This window comes from Salmo trutta, chromosome 27 (assembly GCF_901001165.1).
Source record: "Salmo trutta chromosome 27, fSalTru1.1, whole genome shotgun sequence".
Taxonomy (NCBI): domain Eukaryota; kingdom Metazoa; phylum Chordata; class Actinopteri; order Salmoniformes; family Salmonidae; genus Salmo; species Salmo trutta.
In genome coordinates this window covers 44789265-44814526 of record NC_042983.1, presented here as the reverse complement: position 1 = coordinate 44814526, position 25262 = coordinate 44789265, and the positions used below count along the sequence as shown (strand labels likewise).

Here is a 25262-nt window from a genome sequence, read left to right as displayed (position 1 = left end):
AGGAGAACCCTGGGGACATGTAAAGAAGCCGTTAGAGAACCCTGGGGACATGTAAAGAAGCCAATAGGAGAACCCTGGGGACATGTAAAGAAGCCGTTAGAGAACCCTGGGGACATGTAAAGAAGCCGTTGGAGAACCCTGGGGACATGTAAAGAAGCCGTTGGAGAACCCTGGGGACATGTAAAGAAGCCGTTAGAGAACCCTGGGGACATGTAAAGAAGCCGTTAGAGAACCCTGGGGACATGTAAAGAAGCCGTTAGAGAACCCTGGGGACATGTAAAGAAGCCGTTAGAGAACCCTGGGGACATGTAAAGAAGCCAATAGGAGAACCCTGGGGACATGTAAAGAAGCCGTTGGAGAACCCTGGGGACATGTAAAGAAGCCGTTAGAGAACCCTGGGGACATGTAAAGAAGCCGTTGGAGAACTCTGGGGACATGTAAAGAAGCCGTTGGAGAACCCTGGGGACATGTAAAGAAGCCAATAGGAGAACCCTGGGGACATGTAAAGAAGCCGTTAGAGAACCCTGCGGACATGTAAAGAAGCCAATAGGAGAACCCTGGGGACATGTAAAGAAGCCGATAGAGAACCCTGGGGACATGTAAAGAAGCCGTTAGAGAACCCTGGGGACATGTAAAGAAGCCAATAGGAGAACCCTGGGGACATGTAAAGAAGCCGTTAGAGAACCCTGGGGACATGTAAAGAAGCCGTTAGAGAACCCTGGGGACATGTAAAGAAGCCAATAGGAGAACCCTGGGGACATGTAAAGAAGCCGATAGGAGAACCCTGGGGACATGTAAAGAAGCCGTTGGAGAACCCTGGGGACATGTAAAGAAGCCAATAGGAGAACCCTGGGGACATGTAAAGAAGCCATTAGAGAACCCTGGGGACATGTAAAGAAGCCAATAGGAGAACCCTGGGGACATGTAAAGAAGCCGTTAGAGAACCCTGGGGACATGTAAAGAAGCCGTTAGAGAACCCTGGGGACATGTAAAGAAGCCGTTAGAGAACCCTGGGGACATGTAAAGAAGCCGTTGGAGAACCCTGGGGACATGTAAAGAAGCCGTTGGAGAACCCTGGGGACATGTAAAGAAGCCATTAGAGAACCCTGGGGACATGTAAAGAAGCCGTTGGAGAACCCTGGGGACATGTAAAGAAGCCGTTAGAGAACCCTGGGGACATGTAAAGAAGCCGATAGAGAACCCTGGGGACATGTAAAGAAGCCGTTAGAGAACCCTGGGGACATGTAAAGAAGCCGTTAGAGAACCCTGGGGACATGTAAAGAAGCCGTTGGAGAACCCTGGGGAAGCCGAAAGACGAAGACGAAGCATGAGCAGTGGAACTGAACTTCCTGAATTAACCCAGAAGTTTTATTGTTTCTATTCCAGCAGGCTTTGAATTATAAACGACATGGGCAATATCTAATGGGCATTATAAACTGGCTGGTTCGAGCCCTGAATGCTGATTTGGCTGACAGCCGTGGTATATCAGACAGTATACCACGGGTTTGACAAAACAATTATTTTGACTGCTCTAATTATGTTGGTAATCAGTTTATAACAGCAATAAGGCACCTCTGGGGGTTTGTGATATATGGCCAATATACCATGGCTAAGGGCCTTATTTTTTTAAATATCTAATGTATATTTTTGTTATGTTCTAGATAGCATAGCCAGGGCGGTGAGGGTTGGAGTACTGGGTGGTGAACTGAAGAAGGTCAAAAGGCTGGGAGGACCAGCTCCAGAGGTGATGGGAGGAAGGAGATGGGGGGGGGAGAGGAAGTGAAGGGGGGGTCCACTGAACCTGGCAGAGTGTATATTCTATTCCCTCCAGATCCTAACTCCTAATGGAAGGGTAGAGGTATGTTTTGGGGGAGGAAAACCCCATTACGTAGATATGTGAGTGCTGTAATAATGTACTGTCTCTCTACTCACAGTCATTTTCCCACTGCGGTTGGCCTCCTCTCGTTCCGCCAGCGCTTTCAGGAAGTTATCTTTCAGCTCTTTTCCCACACTTGCCAGTGTCCTGGAAAATACAACATGGGAAATAGTTTGAAATGTTTCTTTAAATGTAGAAAGAAAAAAACAGTTTGTAGGTTGTTTAAAGGGACCCTATTGAAGCTTTGTACAATCTCTGCATAGCAATAATTAGCCAATCATCACTGCATTAAAGGGACAATCTGTAGGTGCTACATCAATTTTTTTTGTTATAAATTAATCGTATGTACCCGTAAATTGTTGAATAATATAACTTACAAATGCCTCATGATTTTAGTTCAACTGTCGTACCCCATCAGAACCCAAAATATCAGCTTGTTTTACTCAAATCAAATCACATTTATTTATAAAGCCCTTCTTACATCAGCTGATATCTCAAAGTGCTGTACAGAAACCCAGCCTAAAACCCCAAACAGCAAGCAATGCAGGTGTAGAAGCACGGTGGCTAGGAAAAACTCCCTAGAAAGGCCAAAAACCTAGGAAGAAACCTAGAGAGGAACCAGGCTATGAGGGGTGGCCAGTCCTCTTCTGGCTGTGCCGGGTGGAGATTATAACAGAACATGGCCAAGATGTTAAAATGTTCATAAATGACCAGCAGGGTCAAATAATAATAATCACAGTAGTTGTCGAGGGTGCAACAGGTCAGCACATACGCCAATGTTTGTCAACAAAGTAAATGTAAACAAACACTACATGGTTAAAACTATCATTTTAATATTATCGATAGTCAGTCCTTGCTTCCATAGATAGATATATATATATCATAGATAGATAGCTCTGTTTGTCAATTTGAGAGCAATTACATTTCTCCAGCCCCATCCCTCAGCTTTTTACTGTTATTGTTTCAACTGCTAATTGCCCCTTTAAGCTCAAATGGGTACAACTTGGACATGTTTTTAAGTAGAATTTATGAGATGGGTCTAACCCTTTTCCAAGGGACTCTTTGCAGATAGTTGGTACTAACCAAGTTTCTCCCCAGCAAGAAAAGACATTAAGACAACAAAAGGTTTTCACATTACATTAGTTAACCATAATATCAGTGTCTTCAGAAAGCATATACACTCCTTGCCGTATTTCACATTTTGTCGTGTTACAGCCTGAAATTTAGATTTGGAGTCACATAATACCGCAAAATGTCAAAGTGAAATTTTGAGAGAGAGAGAGAGACAGAGAGTCTGAGTAACAGGTCAAACTGCCCGAGTAACATAGAAACAATTTTGTTTGCAGAACATTTTTTAAATGTAAAACATTTTTTAAGCTGAAATGTCTTGAGTCAATAAGTATTCAACCTCTTTGTTATGGCAAGTCTAAAATAATTTCAGGGGTAATAATGTGCTTAACAAGTCACATAAAAAGTTGCATGGATTCACTCTGTGTTCAATAATAGTGTTTAACATGAGTTTTGAATGACTACCTCATCTCTGTATCCCACACATACAATTATCTGTAAGGTTCCTCAGTCGAGCAGTGAATTTCAAACACAGATTCAACGACAAATACCAGGGAGGTTTTCCAATGCCTTGCAAAGAAGGGCACCTATTGGTAGAAAAAAGGGAGACGCTGAATATCCCTTTGAGCATGGTGAAGTTATTAATTAGGCTTAATTAATGATGTATTTATTTATTTGGATGGTGTATCAATATACCCGGTCACTACAAAGATGTTTTAATTTTTTATGTATTTAACCTTTATTTAACCTTTATTTAACTAGTCAAGTAAGTTAAGAACAAATTCTTATTCACAATGACGGCCTACCAAAAGGCAAAAGGGCTCCTGCGAGGACGAGGGCTTGGATTAAATATAAAAATTAAATACAAATCTAGGAGCTGATCGTGGACTTCAGGAAACAGCAGAGAGAGCACGCTCCTATCCACATCGATAGGACCGCAGTGGAGAAGGTGGAAAGCTTCAAATTCCTCGGCGTACACACTTTTACAGATGCACAATCGAGAGCATCCTGTCGGGCTGTATCACCGCCTGGTACGGCAACTGCACCGCCCGAAACCGCAACCGTAGGGCTCTCCAGAGAGTAGTGAGGTCTGCCCAACGCATCACCGGGGGTACATTGCCTGCTCTCCAGGACACCTACACCACCCGATGTCACAGGAAGGTCAAAAAGATCATCAAGGACAACAACCACCCGAGCCACGGCCTGTTCTCCCCGCTATCATCCAGAAGGTGAGGTCAGTACAGGTGCATTAAAGCTGGGACCGAGAGACTGAAATCTCAAGGCCATCAGACTGTTAAACACCCAGTTACTCAACCCTGCACCTTACAGACTGCTGCCCTATATACATAGACATGGAATCACTGGTCACTTTAATAATGGAACACTAGTCACTTTAATAATATTTACATATTTTGCTTTACTAATCTCATATGTATATACTGTATTATATTCTACTGTATTTACTCAATGCCACTCCGACATTGCTTGTCCTAATTTATATATTTCTTAATTCCATTCTTTTACTTTTACATTTGTGTATTGTTGTGAATTGCTAGATATTACTGCACTGTTGGAGCTAGAAACACAAGCATTTCACTACACCCGCAATAACATCTGCTAAACATGTGTATGTAACCATACATTTGGGTTAGGGTTTTTTTGTTGTTGAGAAAACTGAGGATGGATCAACAACATTGTAGTTACTTCACAATACTAACCTAAATGACAGAGTGAAAAGAAGGAAGCCTGTACAGAATATAAATATTCCAAAACATGCATCCTGTTTGCAACAAGGCACTAAAGTAATACTGCAAAAAATGTGGCAAAGAAATTATGTTTTTGTCCTGAATACAAAGCGTTATGTTTGGGGCAACTCTTCATATTTTCAAGCATTGTGGTGGCTGCATCATGTTATGGGTATGCTTGTCATCGACAATACCTAGGGAGATTTTGTAGGATAAAAATAAATGGAATAGAGCCAGAGGATGAGAGGACAGGCAAAATCCTAGAGGAAAATCAGGTACAGACACTGGGAGACAAATTCACCTTTCAGCAGGACAATAACCTAAAACACAAGGCCAAATCTACACTGGAGATGCAGTTTTGACTTAAATAGGCTGGAAAATCTATGGCAAGACTTGAAAATGGCTGTCTAGCAATGATCAACAACCAACACGACAGAGCTCGAAGAATTTAAAAAAGAATAATGGTCAAATATTGTACAATCCAGGTGTGGAAAGCTTTTATAGACGTACCCAGAAAGACTCAGTGTCTCTAACATGTATTGTCTCAAGGGGGTGAATACCTTTCTAATCAAGATATATTAGTGTTTTAATTTTCATAAATGTTTTATAAATGTTAGAATCTTTCTTCCACTTTGACATTACAGAGTATTTTCTGTAGATTGTTGACCAAAAATGACAATTTAATCCATTTAAATCCCACTTTCTAACACAAGAATACGTGGAAAAAGTGTGAATACTTTCATGAAGGCCTAGTGAACATATCATTCAATGTAAAAAATATTCTTATATAAATACCATAAGAATGCAATAACAAATTGCTCAAACAAGCCATTTTTAGTAATTCAACAATGTGCAGTGACTACATTTGTAACTCAAGTATAGTAAAGGGAAAGAAAGTTTTGACATGCAAAGAAGCAAAAAGTTTAGGGATTGATGATCTATGCAAAATGATTTGTCAGTTATTTTAAACCAGCGTCTGACCGATGGCGACAGACATTCTCCAAATATAAAGCAAAACAAATACTGTTTCCTTACAGAAATCAGTCTTTGATCATTATTGACACAAGCCGTATTGTTGTGGTTACTGTAAAACCAAACCCCTTCAGATGTGTTCCTTAATTTTGTTAATTAATCACACTTCTCATTTGGAGAACCCATCGCCACCGGCGCTATAAGATCAATTATTTCAAGGATTAAATGATTTTGTATCATATTATGACAGCTTTTTTACACTTTAGTTGGCCCGTTTCCATGGAAATCATGTTTTTTTGTGTGTTTTTTTGGCCTACACCTCTCCTTTGGGCCTCCACACACCTGACAAAACATTGGCACTGATGAGTCAAACGGTTAACAGCAGCAGCAATAGGAGCCCGCTGCTGTGTCCCAAATGGCACCAATTTTCCCTACACAGGGTCCTGGTCTAAAGTAGTGCACTATATAGGGAATAGGGTGCTATTTGGGATGCCGGCAGCGTGTGGAAACCTTCATCAGGTCAACACCAAGTTAAGAGTCATCCTGAAGGCAGAAAACAAGCCACTGAGAACCTCTCCTTCTTCAGCGGCTGAGAGTGTTAGTGTGTACCACCTGAAGGAATGGACATGGGCTGTGTTTTCATCTGAGCAAGGTACCATTTTAGAGGCTAGAACAGCTCAAAAATACTTTTGTTGGATCGGATGTATATTTACGTTGATAAATGTGCGTTTTTTCCCCTCCCAACACAAATAGCAGACGGTATCATTGTACTGCACTGAAGGGCATGTGTATCAACAGTACAGTTGAGGTCTTTGGAGGGGAAATTCTCTGGTCAGTAAAACGTCGAGCCCATCCTGTGACCTGTATAGGATGTGTCCCGACATGAACAGAGTCTGTTTTGTCTCAACACAACTAATTAACCTAATCAATACTGATAATGATCATCTCGACTCTCTTGAGGTCATAGCATCGTCAGTCATGGATTGGTTTTCCCCAAAAGACCTTACGGTCGTGAAAAGAAACTGGGGGACTTCTGTTGTCCATCATTTACCCCACAGAAAACATGACGCGCATAGAAATACAAAAGAAACTGGAGACTTCAAATGCATCAAAGCAATATTGTGAATGGCCTCTTCTTCAAGTTGTGGTGCGGAAATAATAGTTGAGAAACCAAATCAGTGCAGATGTTTCAAACTAAAGAAGGAAATCCACATGGACCAACAGACCATTGGGTAAGTAAATGGCCTCCTAAGAAATACACTCTACTGTTCAACAGTTTGAAGTTTCACATAGAAATGTCCTTGTTTTTGAAAGAAAAGCACCTTTTTTTGTCCATTAAAATCACATCAAATTGATCAGAAATACAGTGTAGACATTGTTAATGTTGTAAATGACTATTGTAGCTGGAAACGGCAGATTTTTTATGGAATATCTACATAGACGTACAGAGGCCCATTATCAGCAACCATCACTCCTGTGTTCCAATGGCAAGTTGTGTTAGCTAATCCAAGTTTATCATTTTAAAAAGGCTAATTGATCATTAGAAAACCCTTTAGCAATTATGTTAGCACAGCTGTGCACGGCTGTGTGCTCGATTAAATACACCTGTCAGCAACGGGCGTGGCTGAAGTAGAAGAATCCATTCATTTGAAGGGGTGTCCACATACTTTCGATAGAAGGCACGAGGTTCTACTATGACACCCTGTTTAAGAATTCCCATTGGAAACCGAGGGGGAGGAGTCGGCAGTGTGATCAGCTGACCATTAAAGAGTTTCTATTGGCTGTCTGCCATTATGCAAATGTAAAGTAAGGAGCAGAAGTGGAGCATCCTCAAAGAATGTTTAATATTCCTAATGTGTCTCTGGGTGCATCCCAAATGCAACCTTACTCCCTATATAGTGCACTATTTTTCTTCATAAGTGGTGGACCTGATAGAGAATTGAGTGTCATTAGGACCTAGGCCCTGAATCGCCCCTCTGTGTGGTAACAGACACAGTGTTGCCCAACTCAGGTTCCTTTACAGAGAGAGGGCCAGGCCAAGTGGGGGCAATTACAAACCAAACAGCCCCTCTGATTGGACAGGATTTAGCTGACCATGATGCACTGGGGTGGGGCATCATCTGGTTTGTTCCGGATGGTGAATAGAGAGGGGCGGGGGGGGGGGAGACGATCCCGTAACCAATTGTGCTATTGTGTATGTTTTTTCACGTTATTTGTAACTTATTTTGTACATAATGTTTCTGCCACCGTGTCTTATGACCGAAAAGAGCTTCTGGATATCAGGACATCGATTTCGTATTTTACTCCACACACAGAGACGCGTACAAAGCTCTCCCTCGCCCTCCATTTGGCAAATCTGACCATAATTCTATCCTCCTGATTCCTGCTTACAAGTAAAAATTAAAGCAGGAAGCACCAGTGATTTGGTCAATAAAAAAAAGTGGTCAGATGAAACAGATGCTAAACTACAGGACTGATTTGCTAGATGCTAAGCACAGACTGCAATATGTTCTGGGATTCTTCCGATGGCATTGAAGAGTACATCACATCAGTCACTGGCTTCATCAATAATTGCATCGATGATGTCGTCTCAAAAGTGACCGTACGTACATACCCCAACCAGAAGCCATGGATTACAGGCAACATCCACACTGAGCTAAAGGCTAGAGCTGCCGCTTTCAAGGACTCTAACCCAGAAGCTTATAAGATATCCCGCTATGCCCTCTGACGAACCATCAAACAGGTAAAGCGTCTACACAGGACTAAGATCAAATCGTTCTACACTGGCTCTGACTTTCGTCAGATGTGGCAGGGCTTGCAAACCCTTACAGACTAAAAAGGGAAGCACAGCCGAGAGTTGCCCAGTGATACGAGCCTACCAAACGAGCTAAATTAGTTATATGCTCGCTTCGAGGCAAGTAACACTGAAACATGCATGAGAGCACCAGCTGTTCCGGACGACTGTGTGATCACGCTCTCCGTAGCCGATGTGAGTAAGACACAGGCCAACATTCACAAGGCCGCTGGGCCAGACGGATTACCAGGACATGTACTGCGAGCATGTGCTGACCAACTGGCAAGTGCCTTCACTGACATTTTCAACATGTCCCTGACTGAGTCTGTAATACCAACATGTTTCAAGCAGACCACCATAGTCCCTGTGCCAAAGAACACCAAGGTAACCTGCTTAAATGACTATAGACCAGTAGCACTCACGTCTGTAGCCATGAAGTGCTTTAAAAGGCTGGTGGCTCAAATCAACACCATCATCCCAGAAACACTAGACCCACTCCAATAAGGACCCTGGGACAAAACACCTCCCTCTGCAACTGGATCCTAGACATCCTGACGGGCCGCCCCCCAGGTGGTAAGGGTAGGTAACAACACATCTGCCACGCTGATCCTCAACACAGGGGCCCCTCAGGGGTGCGTGCTCAGCCCCCTCCCGAACTCCCTGTTCACTCATGACACGACTCCAAGCAGGCACGACTCCAACACCATCATTAAATTTGCCAATGACACAACAGTGGTAGGCCTGATCACAAACAACGACGAGACAGGCTATAGGGAGGAGGTCAGAGACCTGGCCATGTGGTGCCAGGACAACAACCTCTCCCTCAATGTGATCAAGACAAAGGAAAAGATTGTGGACTACAGGAAAAAGAGGACCAAGCACGCCCCCATTCTCATCGACAGAGCTGCCGTGTAGCAGGTTGAGAGCTTCAAGTTCCTTGGTGTCCACATCAACAACAAACTAACATGGTCCAAGCACACCATGACAGTCGTGAAGCGGGCATGACAAAACCTATTCCCCATCAGGAGACTGCAAAGATGTGGCATGGGTCCTCAGATCCTTAAAAGGTTCTACAGCTGCACCATCGAGAGCATCCTGACTGGTTGCATCCCTGCTCGGCCTCCGACCGCAAGACGCTACAGAGGGTAGTGCGAAAGGCCCAGTACATTACTAGGGCCAAGCTTCCTGCCATCCAGGACCTCTATACCAGGCGGTGTCAGAGGAAGGCCCTAAAAATTGTCAAAGACTCCAGCCATCCTAGTCATAGACTGTTCTCTCTGCTATCGCATGGCAAGCGGTACCAAAGCGCCAAGTCTAGGTCGAAAAGGCTTCTTAACAGCTTCTACCCCCAAGCCATAAGACTCCTGAACAGCTAATCAAAGGGGTACCCAGACCTCTCTTTTACACTGCTGCTACTCTCTGTTTATTATCTATGCACTAACACTACCAACATGTACATATTACCTCAATTACCTCAACTAACCGGTGCTCCCGCACATGGACTCTGTACCGGTGCTCCCCGGTATATAGGCTCGCTATTGTTATTCTACTGATGCTGTTTAATTATTTGTTACTTTTATTTTCTATTTTTGTTTTACTTAACAATTATTTTTCTTAAAACTGTATTGTTGGTTAAGGGTTTGTAAGTAAGCATTTCACAGTAAGTTCTTCACCTGTTGTATTCAGCATTTCACAGTAAGTTCTTCACCTGCTGAATTCCTGTAGCCGACTTTATGAGTGTTTACTTTGTACATTGTATTTCTGTCCTGTCATCCAAACAGTTACTCCATCACGCCAACATATTAGTCTAATCTTTACAAACACATATCTGTTGTTACCCTGAACAAAGACATGATGAAAGGAGCCACTGTTCTCAACGAATGAATGGCTGTGATGCAAAAGATCAGACAAACCACATCTTTCAAACAGAGCCTAGAATCAACAAGCAGAGGTGTGAACGGTAAAAAAAAAAAAAAGACGACTAGATTAGCTTTAGTTGAGAAACACCTCTCAATACAACATCCTCTTCTGTTTTAATGCCAGAGAGACCTGTGGTGTTTACACAGCCATTCCTCAGAGCGCCAGGTTTTTAACATTGTTCACAGTGAATATGTTAATATGTCACAGCGGAGAATCAAACTGTGATAGTACACAGCCGGCTTTGAATTACACTGCAAGTTTTCATTAACGCCCGTGGAATTTCCAAATGCGGTGTGTCTTTCATTTGTGTTTCCTCATTGAATATGCATAAGGGGGGGGGGGGGTTCCATGGCAGGTGGTTACCATTCTCCAGTGATAGCATCAAACTGTCAGTCACGCTGTAAGAACTGCTGGATGGAGGAAAACATCACGGTGTTGGTCTGCTCACGAAAGCCCAGTGTTGCTCAACTGTCCTGTTAAACCAGGAGTACAATAACTATCCTGGCAGAAAACCTCTTGGAGAGAGGGGTCAGACCTGTATGAAGACCTCCTCTTGTGATGAACCCAGCAAAGGTTTGAGGCAATCTTCAACCAAAGGGTTCCCTGGGAGAAAAAAATAGGTTTATTGAGGAAACCTGAGGTGTGTTCAACAAGATATACAGTTTGTGAATGTTAACTAAGGTTGTTTTACTTTGACCATGAACGTTCTCTAACGCAAGCTAACAAATCAAATCCAATTTATTTATAAAGCCCTTCTTACATCAGCTGATATCTCAAAGTGCTGTACACAAACCCAGCCTAACTTTAAACATCAGCTATCTGAGCAGCTAACCGATCGCTGCAGCTGTACATAGTCCATCTGTAAATAGCCCACCCAATCTACCTACCTCATCCCCATATTGTTTTTATTTACTTTGCTGCTCTTTTGCACACCAGTATCACTACTTACACACCATCATCTGCTCATTAGCATCTGCTCATCTATCACTCCAGTGTTAATCTGCTATATTGTAATTATTCGCTACTATGGCCTATTTATTGCCTTACCTCCTCACGCCATTTGCACACATTGTATATAGACTTTCTTTTTTTTTCTATTGTGTTATTGACTGTACGCTTGTTTATTCCATGTGTAACTCTGTGTTTCTGTCGAACTGCTTTGCTTTATCTTGGCCAGGTCGCAGTTGTAAATGAGAACTTGTTCTCAACTGGCCTACCTGGTTAAATAAAGTGGTAAAATAAAAAATGTAAAAACAAAAATAAAAAAAACAAACAGCAAGCAATGCAGGTGTAGACGCTAAGGGTTCAGTCAGAAAAGGAAGTGTCTTGTTTCCTATGGCATTTTGAGCCAATGGGCAGGCTCGGGGCAAAGCCATGTCAAGAGGCAACAGATGTGTATGATTGTCGGGGAAGGAAATACTTTACTTCCTGTGTACTCAAGACTCAAGGGAACTGCTCCGAGTCAAGACACACACTGAACTGTTACTGAGCTGTAACCAATACTGTAGCTGCTTCTGTTACTGTATCTCATTCATTCATGAGTAGTACAGATAAAATTACTACATCTGTGTGGTGTTAAGAGTTTTCATGGATACAAGTGTAAAACAGATGTTTAGTGGAGAAGGAAGTAGAACAGTAAACAGTATAATGATGAAGTGTTAAGGCCTTTATTTAGTGGAGAAGGAAGTCGAACAGTAAACAGTCTGATGATGATTCTACATTGTATTTCTGCCCTGTCAACCAAACAGTTAATATTTGAGTATTTACTTTGTACATTGTATTTCTGTCCTGTCATCCAAACAGTTACTCCATCACGCCAACATTTTGGTGTGATGTGGTAAGGCCTTTATTTAGTAGATAAGGGAGTAGAACAGTAAACAGTTTTATGAAGTGTTAACGCCTATTTTTAGTAGATAAGGAAGTCGAACAGTAAACAGTATAATGATGAAGTGTTAAGGCCTTTATTTAGTGGAGAAGGAAGTCGAACAGTAAACAGTATAATGATGAAGTGTTAAGGCCTTTATTTAGTGGAGAAGGAAGCAGAACAGTAAACAGTATAATGATGAAGTGTTAAGGCCTTTATTTAGTGGAGAAGGAAGTCGAACAGTAAACAGTATAATGATGATGTGGACCCCAGGAAGAGTAGCTGTTGCTATCGCAACAGGTAATGAGAATCCCAATAAGATACAAAATGTCCAAATGATTCAGTCCCAGGGTGCTGAGCTTAGTAATGAACTTGTAGGGCGCTATGGTGTTGAACGCTGAGCTGTAGTCAATGAACAGCATTCTCACATAGGTTATTTTGTCGAGGTGGGAAAGGGCAGTGTCAGAATTGTATTTTTTGACCTCCACAAGTCTGGTTCATCCTTGGGAGCAATTTCCAAACGCCTGAAGGTACCACCTTCATCTGTACATTCAATAGTACGCAGGTATAAACACCATGGGACCATGCAGCCGCCATACCGCTCAGGAAGGAGATGCGTTCTGTCTCCTAGAGATGAACGTACTTGGTGTGAAAAGTGCAAATCAATCCCAGAACAACAGCAAAGGACCCTGTGAACATGCTGGAGGAAACAGGTACAAAAGTATCTATTTCCACAGTAAAACGAGTCCTATATCGACATAACCTGAAAGGCCGCTCAGCAAGGAAGAAGCCACTGCTCCAAAACCGCCATAAAAAAGCCAGACTATGGTTTGCAACTGCACATGGGGACAAAGATATTACTTTTTGGAGAAATGTCCTCTGGTCTGATGAAACAAAATTAGAACTGTTTGGCCATAATGACCATCGTTATGTTTGGAGGAAAAAGGGGGATGCTTGCAAGCCGAAGAACACCATCCCAACCGTGAAGCACGGGGGTGGCAGCATCATGTTGTGGGGGTGCTTTGGTGCAGGAGGGACTGGTGCACTTCACAAAATAGATGGCACGATGAGGGTGGAAAATGTTACGGATATATTGAAGCAACATCTCAAGACATCAGTCAGGAATTTAAAGCTTGGTCGCAAATGGGTCTTCCAAATGGACAATGACCCCAAGCATACTTCCAAAGTTCTGGCAAAATGGCTTAAGGACAACAAAGTCAAGGTATTGGAGTGGCCATCACAAAGCCCTGACCTCAATCCTATAGAAAATTTGTTGGCAGAACTGAAAAAGTGTGTACGAGCAAGGAGGCCTAGAAACCTGACTCAGTTACACCAGCTCTGTCAGGAGGAATGGGCCAAAATTCACCCAACTTATTGTGGGAAGCTTGTGGAAGGTTTCCTGAAATGTTTGACCCAAGTTAAACAATTTAAAGGCAATGCTACCAAATACTAATTGAGTGTATGTAAACTTCTGACCCACTGGGTGTCACGATCGTCGTAAAGATGGGACCAAGGCGCAGCGGGAATGTGTGAACTCATCTTCTTTATTTGAAGGAACGTGAACACAAAACAAAAATAACAAACAATGACGACGAAGACAGTCCTGACAGGCTAAACGCTAAACATGGAACATTGCCCAACAAACCCCGAAACACATAAAACAAACACCCCCTGCCACGTCCTGACCAAACTACAATAACAAATAACCTCTTTACTGGTCAGGACGTGACACTGGGAATGTGATGAAAGAAATAAAAGCAGAAAAAAATCATTCTCTACTATTATTCTGACATTTCACATTCTTAAAATAAAGTGGTGATCCTAACTGACCTAAGACAGGGAATTTTTACTTTGGATTAAATGTCAGGAATTGTGAAAACTGAGTTTAAATGTATTTGGCTAAGGTGTATGTAAACTTCCAACTTCAACTGTAACTGATTCCATATGTGATATTTCATAGTTGTGACATCTTCACTATTATTCTACAATGTAGAATGTAGTAAAAATAAAGAAAAATCCTGGAATGAGTAGATGAGTCCAAACTTTTGACTGGTACTTGCTTAATTCATTTGATTAATATTATGGTGTTTCTATTCCAAGAAAAACTAAAAACCCTCTGAGTTTCCATTAGGATGGAACAGAAAATATGGCGTTGTACAACATGACAGTCGGAAGTACAGTACTGGGCTATTTAGCTAAAGACTCCGTGTCGTGGGGGCAGGGATCGCAGGAGACCGGGGTTCAATTCCCCGATGGGGAGGAAGTAGTAGGCTGTCCTTGTAAATAAGAATTTGCTCTTAACTGATTCCATATGTGTTATTTCATAGTTTTGATGTCTTCACTATTATTCTACAATGTAGAAAATAGTAAATATAAAGAAAAATCCTGGAATGAGTTGGTGTGTCCAAATATGGCGCTGTACAACGTGCCGGTCAGGAGTAGGCTACAACATAAGTGGATTGGAGGATTCTAAATTAATATCTAAGGGGCATAACATTTCCACACACTAATTGTAGTGTAATCGAACTTTCAGTTGAGTGTACTAGCTCTTTGTCTTCTCTACCAGAAGTTGATGCTGTTGCTACTGTATGCAACCTCTTGCTATCTAGTTAGCATAACAAATGGCTAGTTAGACATTTTTCTACTATGGGTGTGTTCTTAAATTCAATCTGGAGTACCTGCAGTTATATATTCAGAGCGTTGTCAGTTTGTAAATTCAGACCGTTTCGCACTCAGACCGCACACGGTAAATTCAGAACCGAGGAAGAGGGTTGATTTGATCGTTCTGGCCTTACAACGGCAGTCAAGCACCCAAGCTAACGTTGGCTAGCTTGCTAGCTACTTCCAGACACAAATGAGACCACTCTGACCATTTTACTCACCCTAGCAGAGCTGGTTAGGCAGTTTTCGTGTTAACCAGAGAGTTGGTGACTGTGCTGCTGGAAACAATTTAATTACGCTTCTTTGCCAACGTTTACTGACACCGGCCATATTCAACGGTGTTGAGCGCTCGTAAATTCTTTATTCTGCGCTCTGGTACAGTTAGATGAGCTCTGAAATCGTTGTAGCACCTGAATGTCCATTGACAACGTACAACAACTAGAACACACAACGACTATACCATTTAACTAAGCTAAGAATGACTGGAATAATCAAGTCAGTTGGGTAGTTAGACAGCCTATAGTTAATATACTGGCAAGTTTGATGTATAACTACTAACGTTAGGTAGCTAGCTAACATACCGGTCCATACTGCTGTAATGATATGTGGTTCATAAGGACAGCGTAGCTAACATACCGGTCCATACTGCTGTAATGATATGCTATGTGGTTCATAAGGACAGCGTAGCTAGCTAACATACCGGTCCATACTGCTGTAATGATATGCTATGCGGTTCATAAGGACAGCGTAGCTAACATACCGGTCCATACTGCTGTAATGATATGCTATGTGGTTCATAAGGACAGCGTAGCTAGCTAACATACCGGTCCATACTGCTGTAATGATATGCTATGTGGTTCATAAGGACAGCGTAGCTAACATACCGGTCCATACTGCTGTAATGATATGCTATGTGGTTCATAAGGACAGCGTAGCTAGCTAACATACCGGTCCATACTGCTGTAATGATATGTGGTTCATAAGGACAGCGTAGCTAGCTAACATACCGGTCCATACTGCTGTAATGATATGTGGTTCATAAGGACAGCGTAGCTAGCTAACATACCGGTCCATACTGCTGTAATGATATGCATGTGGTTCATAAGGACAGCGTAGCTAACATACCGGTCCATACTGCTGTAATGATATGCTATGTGGTTCATAAGGACAGCGTAGCTAACATACCGGTCCATACTGCTGTAATGATATGCTATGTGGTTCATAAGGACAGCGTAGCTAGCTAACATACCGGTCCATACTGCTGTAATGATATGCTATGTGGTTCATAAGGACAGCGTAGCTAACATACCGGTCCATACTGCTGTAATGATATGCTATGTGGTTCGTAAGGATAGCGTAGCTAACATACCGGTCCATACTGCTGTAATGATATGCTATGTGGTTCATAAGGATAGCGTAGCTAACATACCGGTCCATACTGCTGTAATGATATGCTATGTGGTTCATAAGGACAGCGTAGCTAGCTAACATACCGGTCCATACTGCTGTAATGATATGCTATGTGGTTCATAAGGACAGCGTAGCTAACATACCGGTCCATACTGCTGTAATGATATGCTATGTGGTTTATAAGGACAGCGTAGCTAACAAATTGTCAGCCAACATAACGTGTAAGGTAACTTATTTGAAAAGTCATTACTTTATTACATTGATCATTTGGGTAAATCTGGTCTGTGATAGGAGGGGGGGGGGGGTTCACACCTAGCTCGGCTATTAGACTATTCTTTAGTAAAGGTTGAATAGTCTATTGTTCAGCTATTAGCCCCCGTCTCCAACTTTCAACACATTGTTACTCCCATCTCGTTCCTCGCCGTCTTCCATGCGACATTCTGCGCCTGAGTGGCTCGCTTGTGGGCGTGCTGGCAGCACCTTCAGTTGTGCGTCAAGAATTCTGCAGAGCAAGTTTGTATGAAGGTCTGGCTATTCACAGGCAAATTGTTATATGCTATGGAGATACATTTGTGTCTTTTTGTCGAGTGCAAAACGTTTTTTTTTTATTTTCAATCAAAAACAATTGTTCTGAAAGCAACTTTTTTCCAACACAAAAGAAGTCATAGCGGACACCAACGAAGAAGGACTTTGTGATGATGGCATCTCAGGTAAGCAGCACTGGGAGTTCTTCCATCCAACACCAACGAAGAAGGACTGTGTGATGATGGCATCTCAGGTAAGCAGCACTGGGAGTTCTTCCATCCAACACCAACGAAGAAGGACTTTGTGATGATGGCATCTCAGGGAAGCAGCACTGGGAGTTCTTCCGTCCAACACCAACGAAGAAGTACTTTGTGATGATGGCATCTCAGGTAAGCAGCACTGGGAGTTCTTCCGTCCAACTTTTACATAGCTAGTAGTTAGCGCCTACAATTCAGTGTCGTTCATAACATTCTACTATATTACGCCTGTTCCTGTCATTTTCAGTTGAATTAATCTAACTTTCTATTATGGCAACTCATAAGCAGGCCATGTCCTATTTGTTTCATAGTCGATATATAATCATATTTCATGACAGTGTAACGGTTAGGTTTTTCTACAGAAGGATGAAAGAACATAATATGTCTGTCAGGGAATGCTATTCTGATATGTCAGATGAAGAGTTAGACCAGAAAGTCAGGGCCATTAAGGCAAGGATGCCCCATGCGGGCTTTAGAATGGTCAAAGGAAGTCTCAGAGCAATGGGCCATCGTGTACAATGGAGAAGAGTTAGGGAGTCTTTGCAGAGAAGAGTCAGGGAGTCTTTGCAGAGAAGAGTCAGGGAGTCTTTGCAGAGAAGAGTCAGGGAGTCTTTGCAGAGAAGAGTCAGGGAGTCTTTGCAGCGTGCAGATGGTGCAGGTATCATTGCCAGAATGATCCAGCTTCGTTGCGTTGCTCGGCAAAAATACTCTGTTCCTGCTCCCATCTCTAGTCCACATTGATACAAATCATAAATTGATAAAGTACTAAGATGTATAATGTCTCCATCAAATCTAAGAAGTTATTTTAACATTTTTATTCTTACTTATTCGTAGGCAAATGTTCAATGATGTATGAAATTGAAGTTGTTCTTCATCAACTGGTAATACATAAATAATGCGGATGACACACAACTGTACATTTCAATGAAACATGGTGAAGCCCCCAAATTGCCCTCGCTAGAAGCCTGTGTTTCAGACAGAAGGAAGTGGATGGCTGCAAATGTTCTACTTTTAAACTCGGACAAAACAGAGATGCTTGTTCTAGGTCCCAAGAAACAAAGAGATCTGTTGAATCTGACAATTAATCTTGATAGCTGTACTGTCGTCTCAAATAAAACTATGAAGGACCTCGGCGTTACTCTGGACCCTGATCTCTCTTTTGACGAACATATCAAGACTGTTTCAAGGACAGTTTTTTTCCATTTACGTAACATTGCAAAACCCAGAAATGTTCTGTCCAAAAGTGATGCAGAAAAATGAATCCATGCTTTTGTTACTTCTAGGTTAGACTACTGCAATGCTCTACTTTCCGGCTACCCGGATAAAGCACTAAATAAACTTCAGTTAGTGCTAAATACGGCTGCTAGAATCCTGACTAGAACAAAAAAGTGATCATATTACTCCAGTGCTAGCTTCCCTACACTGGCTTCCTGTTAAGGCAAGGGCTGATTTCAAGGTTTTACTGCTAACCTACAAAGCATTACATGGGCTTGCTCCTACCTATCTTTCCGATTTGGTCCTGCCATACATACCTACACGTACGCTACGGTCACAAGACGCAGGCCTCCTAATTGTCCCTAGAATTTCTAAGCAAACAGCTGGAGGCAGGGCTTTCTCCTATAGAGCTCAATTTTTATGGAATGGTCTGCCTATCCATGTGAGAGACGCAGACTCGGTCTCAACCTTTAAGTCTTTACTGAAGACTTCTCTTCAGTAGGTCCTATGATTAAGTATAGTCTGGCCCAGGATTGTGAAGGTGAATGGAAAGGCACTGGAGCAACGAACCGCCCTTGCTGTCTCTGCCTGGCCGGTTCCCCTCTCCCCACTGGGATTCTCTGCCTCTAACCCTATTACAGGGGCTGAGTCACTGGCTTACTGGTGCTCTTCCATGCCGTCCCTAGGAGGGGTGCGTCACTTGAGTGGGTTGAGTCACTGACGTGGTCTTCCTGTCTGGGTTGGCACCCCCCTTGGGTTGTGCCGTGGCGGAGATCTTTGTGGGCTATACTCGGCCTTGTCTCAGGATGGTAAGTTGTGTGGGGCTGTGCTTTGGCAAAGTGGGTGAGGTTATATCCTGCCTGTTTGGCCCTGTCCGGGGGTATCATCGGATGGGGCCACAGTGTCTCCTGACCCCTCCTGTCTCAGCGTCAATATTTATGCTGCAGTAGTTTATGTGTCGGGGGGCTAGGGTCAGTCTGTTATATCTGCAGTATTTCTCCTGTCTTATCTGGTGTCCTGTGTGAATTTAAGTATGCTCTCTCTAATTCTTTCTTTCTCTCTCTCTCTCTCTCGGAGGACCTGAGCCCTAAGACCATGCCTCAGGACTACCTGGCATGATGACTCCTTGTTGTCCCCAGTCCACCTGGCCGTGCTGCTGCTCCAGTTTCAACTGTTCTGCCTGCGGCTATGGAACCCTGACCTGTTCACTGTGATTACTATTATTTGACCATGCTGGTCATTTATGAACATTTGAACATCTTGGCCATGTTCTGTTATAATCTCTGTTCTGTTATAATACAACATCTTGGCCATGTTCTGTTATAATACAACATTGTCATCTTTGGCCGTATAGATGGATTTTCAAGGAAGGTAAGTATATTATTTTGTATACATATTGCATATTTCCCATCACCTAATGAACAACCACAATACTAGTCTCGTTTTAATCTTTCTGGGCTGTATTGACATATCCTGAAAATGACATCTGCTGCTTTAGACTGAACAGTCATATCTCAGTTATTGTTTTCATATCTACAAAAAAAGAGGCTGTTTTCTTTACTTTCAGAGAGCGAGCTGATCAGGGGGTTGAAAATGTAGATATTGCCAGATGTTCACTGTCCAAGGAACAGGCCGTGGAAGCTTTATTGCTGGCTAAAGTGTCCATAACCAGAGGTAATTAAACTGTTCTTTGTTCTTTGTCTCTCTTCCTCTGTCTGTCTGTCTGTCTTGTTGTACATGGAACCTGTCTCACATGCAGTAATTAAAAAACCCTTAAGATGTCAGCTGCTAATTTTCAGATTTACACCACATAAAACACAGCCATTTTCACTGGATTGCTATCTGTTGCTGCCAAGTTATGATTTCCCTGGGGGTTGGCCTTGCATTATTAACCAAGTGGTGAGACACATAGCCCTCTATGTTTAAATGGTTTCAAGTACACTCCGATAGGTGTCTGCGTCACATACAGTCAGTAACCACTCAGAGAGGCACACACAACTTGCATTTCTATAACCTCGGAATTCTATCCACCTCTTCCATGTGGGATATGTGTTCCTACCTCGTCTGCAGGCAGATCTGCAGAATTTCACAGAGAGTTGGAATAATCACCCTTTAAGTCCAGAGGTGAACCTCACCAGCTGTGGCATGTCGGAATGCTCCAAACACCTGTGCACAATTTTGTTTTTGCCTTAGCACTATACAGCTGATTCAAAAGATCAAGTCATCATCAAGCTTCAAGTGGTATTTATGTCTAATAATGTCATTTATCTTCTATTGTTTGTCCTCGTGTGTCTGTTTTTTCAGCATAAAGTACTCTGTAGCCACTTAGTGTGGACACCAGGTGAGACCACATACACACACACACACACACAATAACAGTCTCTCCCCGTCACTTCATCGCTCTCCCCCTTCTCCCTAAATCCTCTAGGTTATATCAGCTGTGTCGGTGAACCCCTCCTACATCTGAACTGGCTACATAGAGGGCACAGCATGATCAGAGGTGAGAGGTCACTTGGTCGGGTCAACAGGAAGTATTATTAAAGAGATGCTTTACATAGAAATACAGATGGAGATGTAGTAGTCCCAGGGTTAATGATCCAAGGTCAGTTTATATTATACAGGAAGTATTATTAAAGAGATGCTTTACATTGAAATACAGATGGAGATGTAGTAGTCCCAGAGTTAATGATCCAAGGTCAGTTTATATTATACAGGAAGTATTATTAAAGAGATGCTTTACATTGAAATACAGATAGAGATGTAGTTAGTCCCAGAGTTAAAACCTGTTAGAGACAGACGTTCCGCTAGCGGAACGCCTCACCAATATCCAATGGTAGGGCGTGGCGCGAATTACAAATACCTCAAAAATGCAAAAACTTCAATTTCTCAAACATATGACTATTTTACACCATTTTAAATACAAGACTCTCCTTTATCTAACCACATTGTCCGATTTCAAGAAGGCTTTACAACGAAAGCAAAACATTGGATTATGTCAGGAGAGTACCCAGCAAGAAATAATCACACACCCATTTTTCAAGCTAGCATATAATGTCACAAAAACCAAAACCACAGCTAAATGCAGCACTAACCTTTGATGATCTTCATCAGATGACACTCCTAGGACATTATGTTATACAATACATGCATGTTTTGTTCAATCAAGTTCACATTTATATCAAAAACCAGCTTTTTACATTAGCATGTGATGTTCAGAACTAGAATACCCACCGCAAATTTCCGGTGAATTTACTAAATTACTCACGATAAACGTTCACAAAAAACATAACAATTATTTTAAGAATTATAGATACAGAACTCCTTTATGCAATCGCGGTGTCAGATTTTAAAATAGCTTTTCGGTGAAAGCACATTTTGCAACATTCTGAGTACATAGCCGGCCATCACGGCTAGCTAATTTCACACCCACCAAGTTTGGCCCTCACCAAACTCAGATTTACTATAAGAAAAATTGGATTACCTTTGCTGTTCTTCATCAGAATGCACTCCCAGGACTTCAACAACAAATGTTGTTTTGGTTCGAAATAATCCATAGTTATATCCAAATAGCTCCGTTTTGTTCGTGCGTTCAAGTCACTATCCGAAGGGTGACGCGCCGGCGCATTTCATGACAAAAAATTACTTCGAAGTAATGTCAAACGTACTTCGAAGCATGTCAAACGCTGTTTAAAATCAATTTTTATGTTATTTTTCTCGTAAAATAGCGATAATATTCCAACCGGGCGACGTTGTGTTCAAACACTGAAAGAAAAAAATGGAATCGTCTCGTGCACCCCCGCCTCAGTGTCATTGTTCTCAGAAGGACCACTCACAAAAACCGCTGCTGTTTTTCGCCCAAAGACAGGAGAGCTCTCATTCCACTTTCTGGCGCCTTCCTAGAGCCAATGGAAGCCTTAGAAAATGTCACGTTACAGCAGAGATGCTGTATTTTTGATAGAGATGCCCTAGAAGGAGAACAAATTGTCAGACAGGGCACTTCCTGTATAGAATCTTCTCAGGTTTTGGCCTGCCATATGAGTTCTGTTATACCCACAGACACCATTCAAACAGTTTTAGAAACTTTAGAGTGTTTTCCATCCAAATATACTAATTATATGCATATTCTAGTTCCTGGGCAGGAGTAGTAACCAGATTAAATCGGGTACGTTTTTTTTTTGTTTTTTGACTGACCGTGTTAGAATAATAAAAAACAAGGCTTAATCATGCTCTCTCTCTCTCTATCCATCTGTCACTCGTCTGCAGGTATGTTTTGATGTGAGAGAGGAAGCCAGCTCTGTCATCGCCACCTCAACCGCTCTTAAGATAACCTTCGGGCCAACTGGGGGCCCAAGGCTGGTTAGGAGACACCACTAGAGACACTGTAATTGTGATGAACTGAGAGAATATTAGGGTATCGCTGTAATTCATGAATCATATGCTGTCTGCCGCTGTTCTTACCTCTTTCCCTTTCTGTCTTCTACACCTCTCTCCCCACCTCGTCTTTCTTCCTCGTTTTATAATGCACACCATATATGCATTGAAGTACAGATTGAACTTGTATTTTAATATAATATTACAATTATAGTGCATGTATTATGTATGTAAACACCTGGATAATGAACTTTTTTCAAGAAAGCGTTTCACATTCTCCACTGGTTGAAATTAAGTATCTCATTGAAATACTGTCCTGTGTCCTCAGATTAATGCAGATGAAGGGAGTTAGATATGCAGGTTTTTTTTCTGTATATAAGAATTACAAATCAATCATGTTTCTAGTCTATTGCATAGTTACAATGTGTAATCATTGATGTCCCAGGAGCAGGACTGGTAAACACTGTTGAAGTGTATAATTGTAATACATACATGCAGACACAGCATCATTCAATGACTGGAGTTTGATATGACTGAAAAATAATGTCTCAGAGATTCATACCTGAACCTCACCTTTATTTACCAAGGAAGAGTACATGATCAGTGAATATATTCAATGTACAATGTGGGAATCTCATGCGTGGTAATAACTACAGTACATGTGTATACAGGACTTGCATCCTTGGCACAAGAACATTATTATATTCTACTCTATCCATAGGCTTCATTAATGCCATTCAGACTTGAAGTCGATACAACAACTATGATCGCTGAGGTTCATAGATTGGTTTGAATATTAGTTCAGAACGTTTTAGGATCCATACACAGATCGGCTACATACTGTAACTAGATACACATCCATAGGCATACAGTCATTTTTATCCTCCACTACACAATAAGCAAGTAAATAGTTAGCTAACGTTAGCTATGTAACTTCAGCTGCATTGCAAGGCAAGCTTACGCAATTGTACATTCAATTTACAGTAAATGCTTTAGCTAGCTAGATTCTTTACATCCACTGTTTCCCAAGACAACAGCCTGGTTTGCTGGTTCTCAGGAGTCCCTAAAACATTAAACACGAATTACAATGTCATACTCATGTCATAACACCAGCTAGCTAGCTGGCTAATGTTAGCTAGTCAGCTAACTTGCTAAATTGCGATTTTCGTTTGTCTCTACATTAACTTACATATTCCTCTCAATTGTAAATTTTTAGCTTGACTCGTTATGACAACTTACATTTGGTTCCACAGTAACGTTTTGTCAGCCATCTTGCTGAAGAAAGTCACCAGGGACGGGTGGCTGGCGTCAAATTCGTCATTGGAACCACTCGATATGATTGGTCATATAAAAACCTTGGGACCCAAATGCATAATGAGTGCTCTAACTCCCCCTTGTGGTGGTCTGGAACAATGAAGCCGTGATGCTGGGTACCTCTAAGTCCCGCGGTGTAAGCTCACAACTTTTAAAGGTGGAACCACTGTAGGGTCACTGTGGGGACGACATCATCGATGCACTTATTGATGAAGCCAATGACAGATGTGGTGTAAATCCTCAATGCCATCGGAGGAATCCTGGAACATATTCCAGTCTGTGCTCGAAAAACAGTCTTGTTGCTTAGCATCCGTGTCATCTGACCACTTCCGTATTGAGCGAGTCACTGGTACTTCCTGCTTTAGTTTTTGCTTGTAAGCAAGAATCAGGAGGACAGAATTATGGTCATATTTGCCAAATGGAGGGCGAGAGAGTTTTTTATGCGTCTCTGTGTGTGGCAAGCAATAGCTCGAGACTTCCTTAGATATCATGCACCAGCTGTTATTTACAAAAATACATAGTCCGCCGCCCCTTGTCTTACCAGACGCCGCAGTTCTATCCTGCCGGTGCAGCGTAGAACCAGCCAGCTGTATGTTGATATTGTCGTCGTTCAGCCATGACTCCGTGAAGCATAAGATGTTACAGTTAAGGTCCCGTTTAATCTTCTGCGTAACTCATCGATTTTATTCTCCAAGGATTTGCACGTTTGCTAGCAGAATGGGTGGAAGTGGGGGTTTATTCAATCGGCTATGAATTCCCAGAAGGCAGCCCGCCCTTCGGCCCCTCTTTCTCCGCCTCCCCTTCACGCAGATCAAGGGGATCTGGGCCTGTTCCCGAGGAAGCAGTATATCCTTCGCGTCGGGCTCGTCAGAGTCGTGAATGGAAAAAAAGGATTCTGCCCGTCCGTGGTGAGTAATCAGTCCTGATGTCCAGAGTTATTTTTGGTCATAAGAGACGGTAGCGGCAACATTATGTACAAAATAAGTTTCAAAAAAGAAGTTAAAAACAAAGCAAATAAACGAACGAAAAAACACGATCGGCTGGGGGCACGTAAAACGTCTGCCTTCTGCTCCGGCGCCATCTTACTGGCTAGTGGCTTGCTGTTTGTTACTCATCTTGTTGGCTGAGGAAAAGTAAAATGTGGACAGTTATTCTAACATCTTCATAGTGCACATCAGAACTCAGTAAGGACCGCACATCGTTGAATCCTGGACTTGAATGTTCAGTTAATATTAACTACCATAATCAAAATGTGGTTTCTGTCATTCTG

At 42.2% G+C, this 25262-nt stretch overlaps 1 protein-coding gene across 2 annotated transcripts in view; it reads right to left on the bottom strand.

The window, feature by feature from the left end:
• The window catches only part of cfap299 (cilia and flagella associated protein 299), a 268942-nt gene that overhangs the window by 162728 nt on the left and 80952 nt on the right, over window positions 1–25262 (bottom strand). For both annotated transcript variants that reach the window (XM_029718086.1, XM_029718088.1), the window contains exon 3: window positions 1933–2023. In XM_029718086.1, the coding sequence (XP_029573946.1) occupies window positions 1933–2023 (91 nt within the window). The remainder of the gene's footprint in view (window positions 1–1932; window positions 2024–25262) is intronic.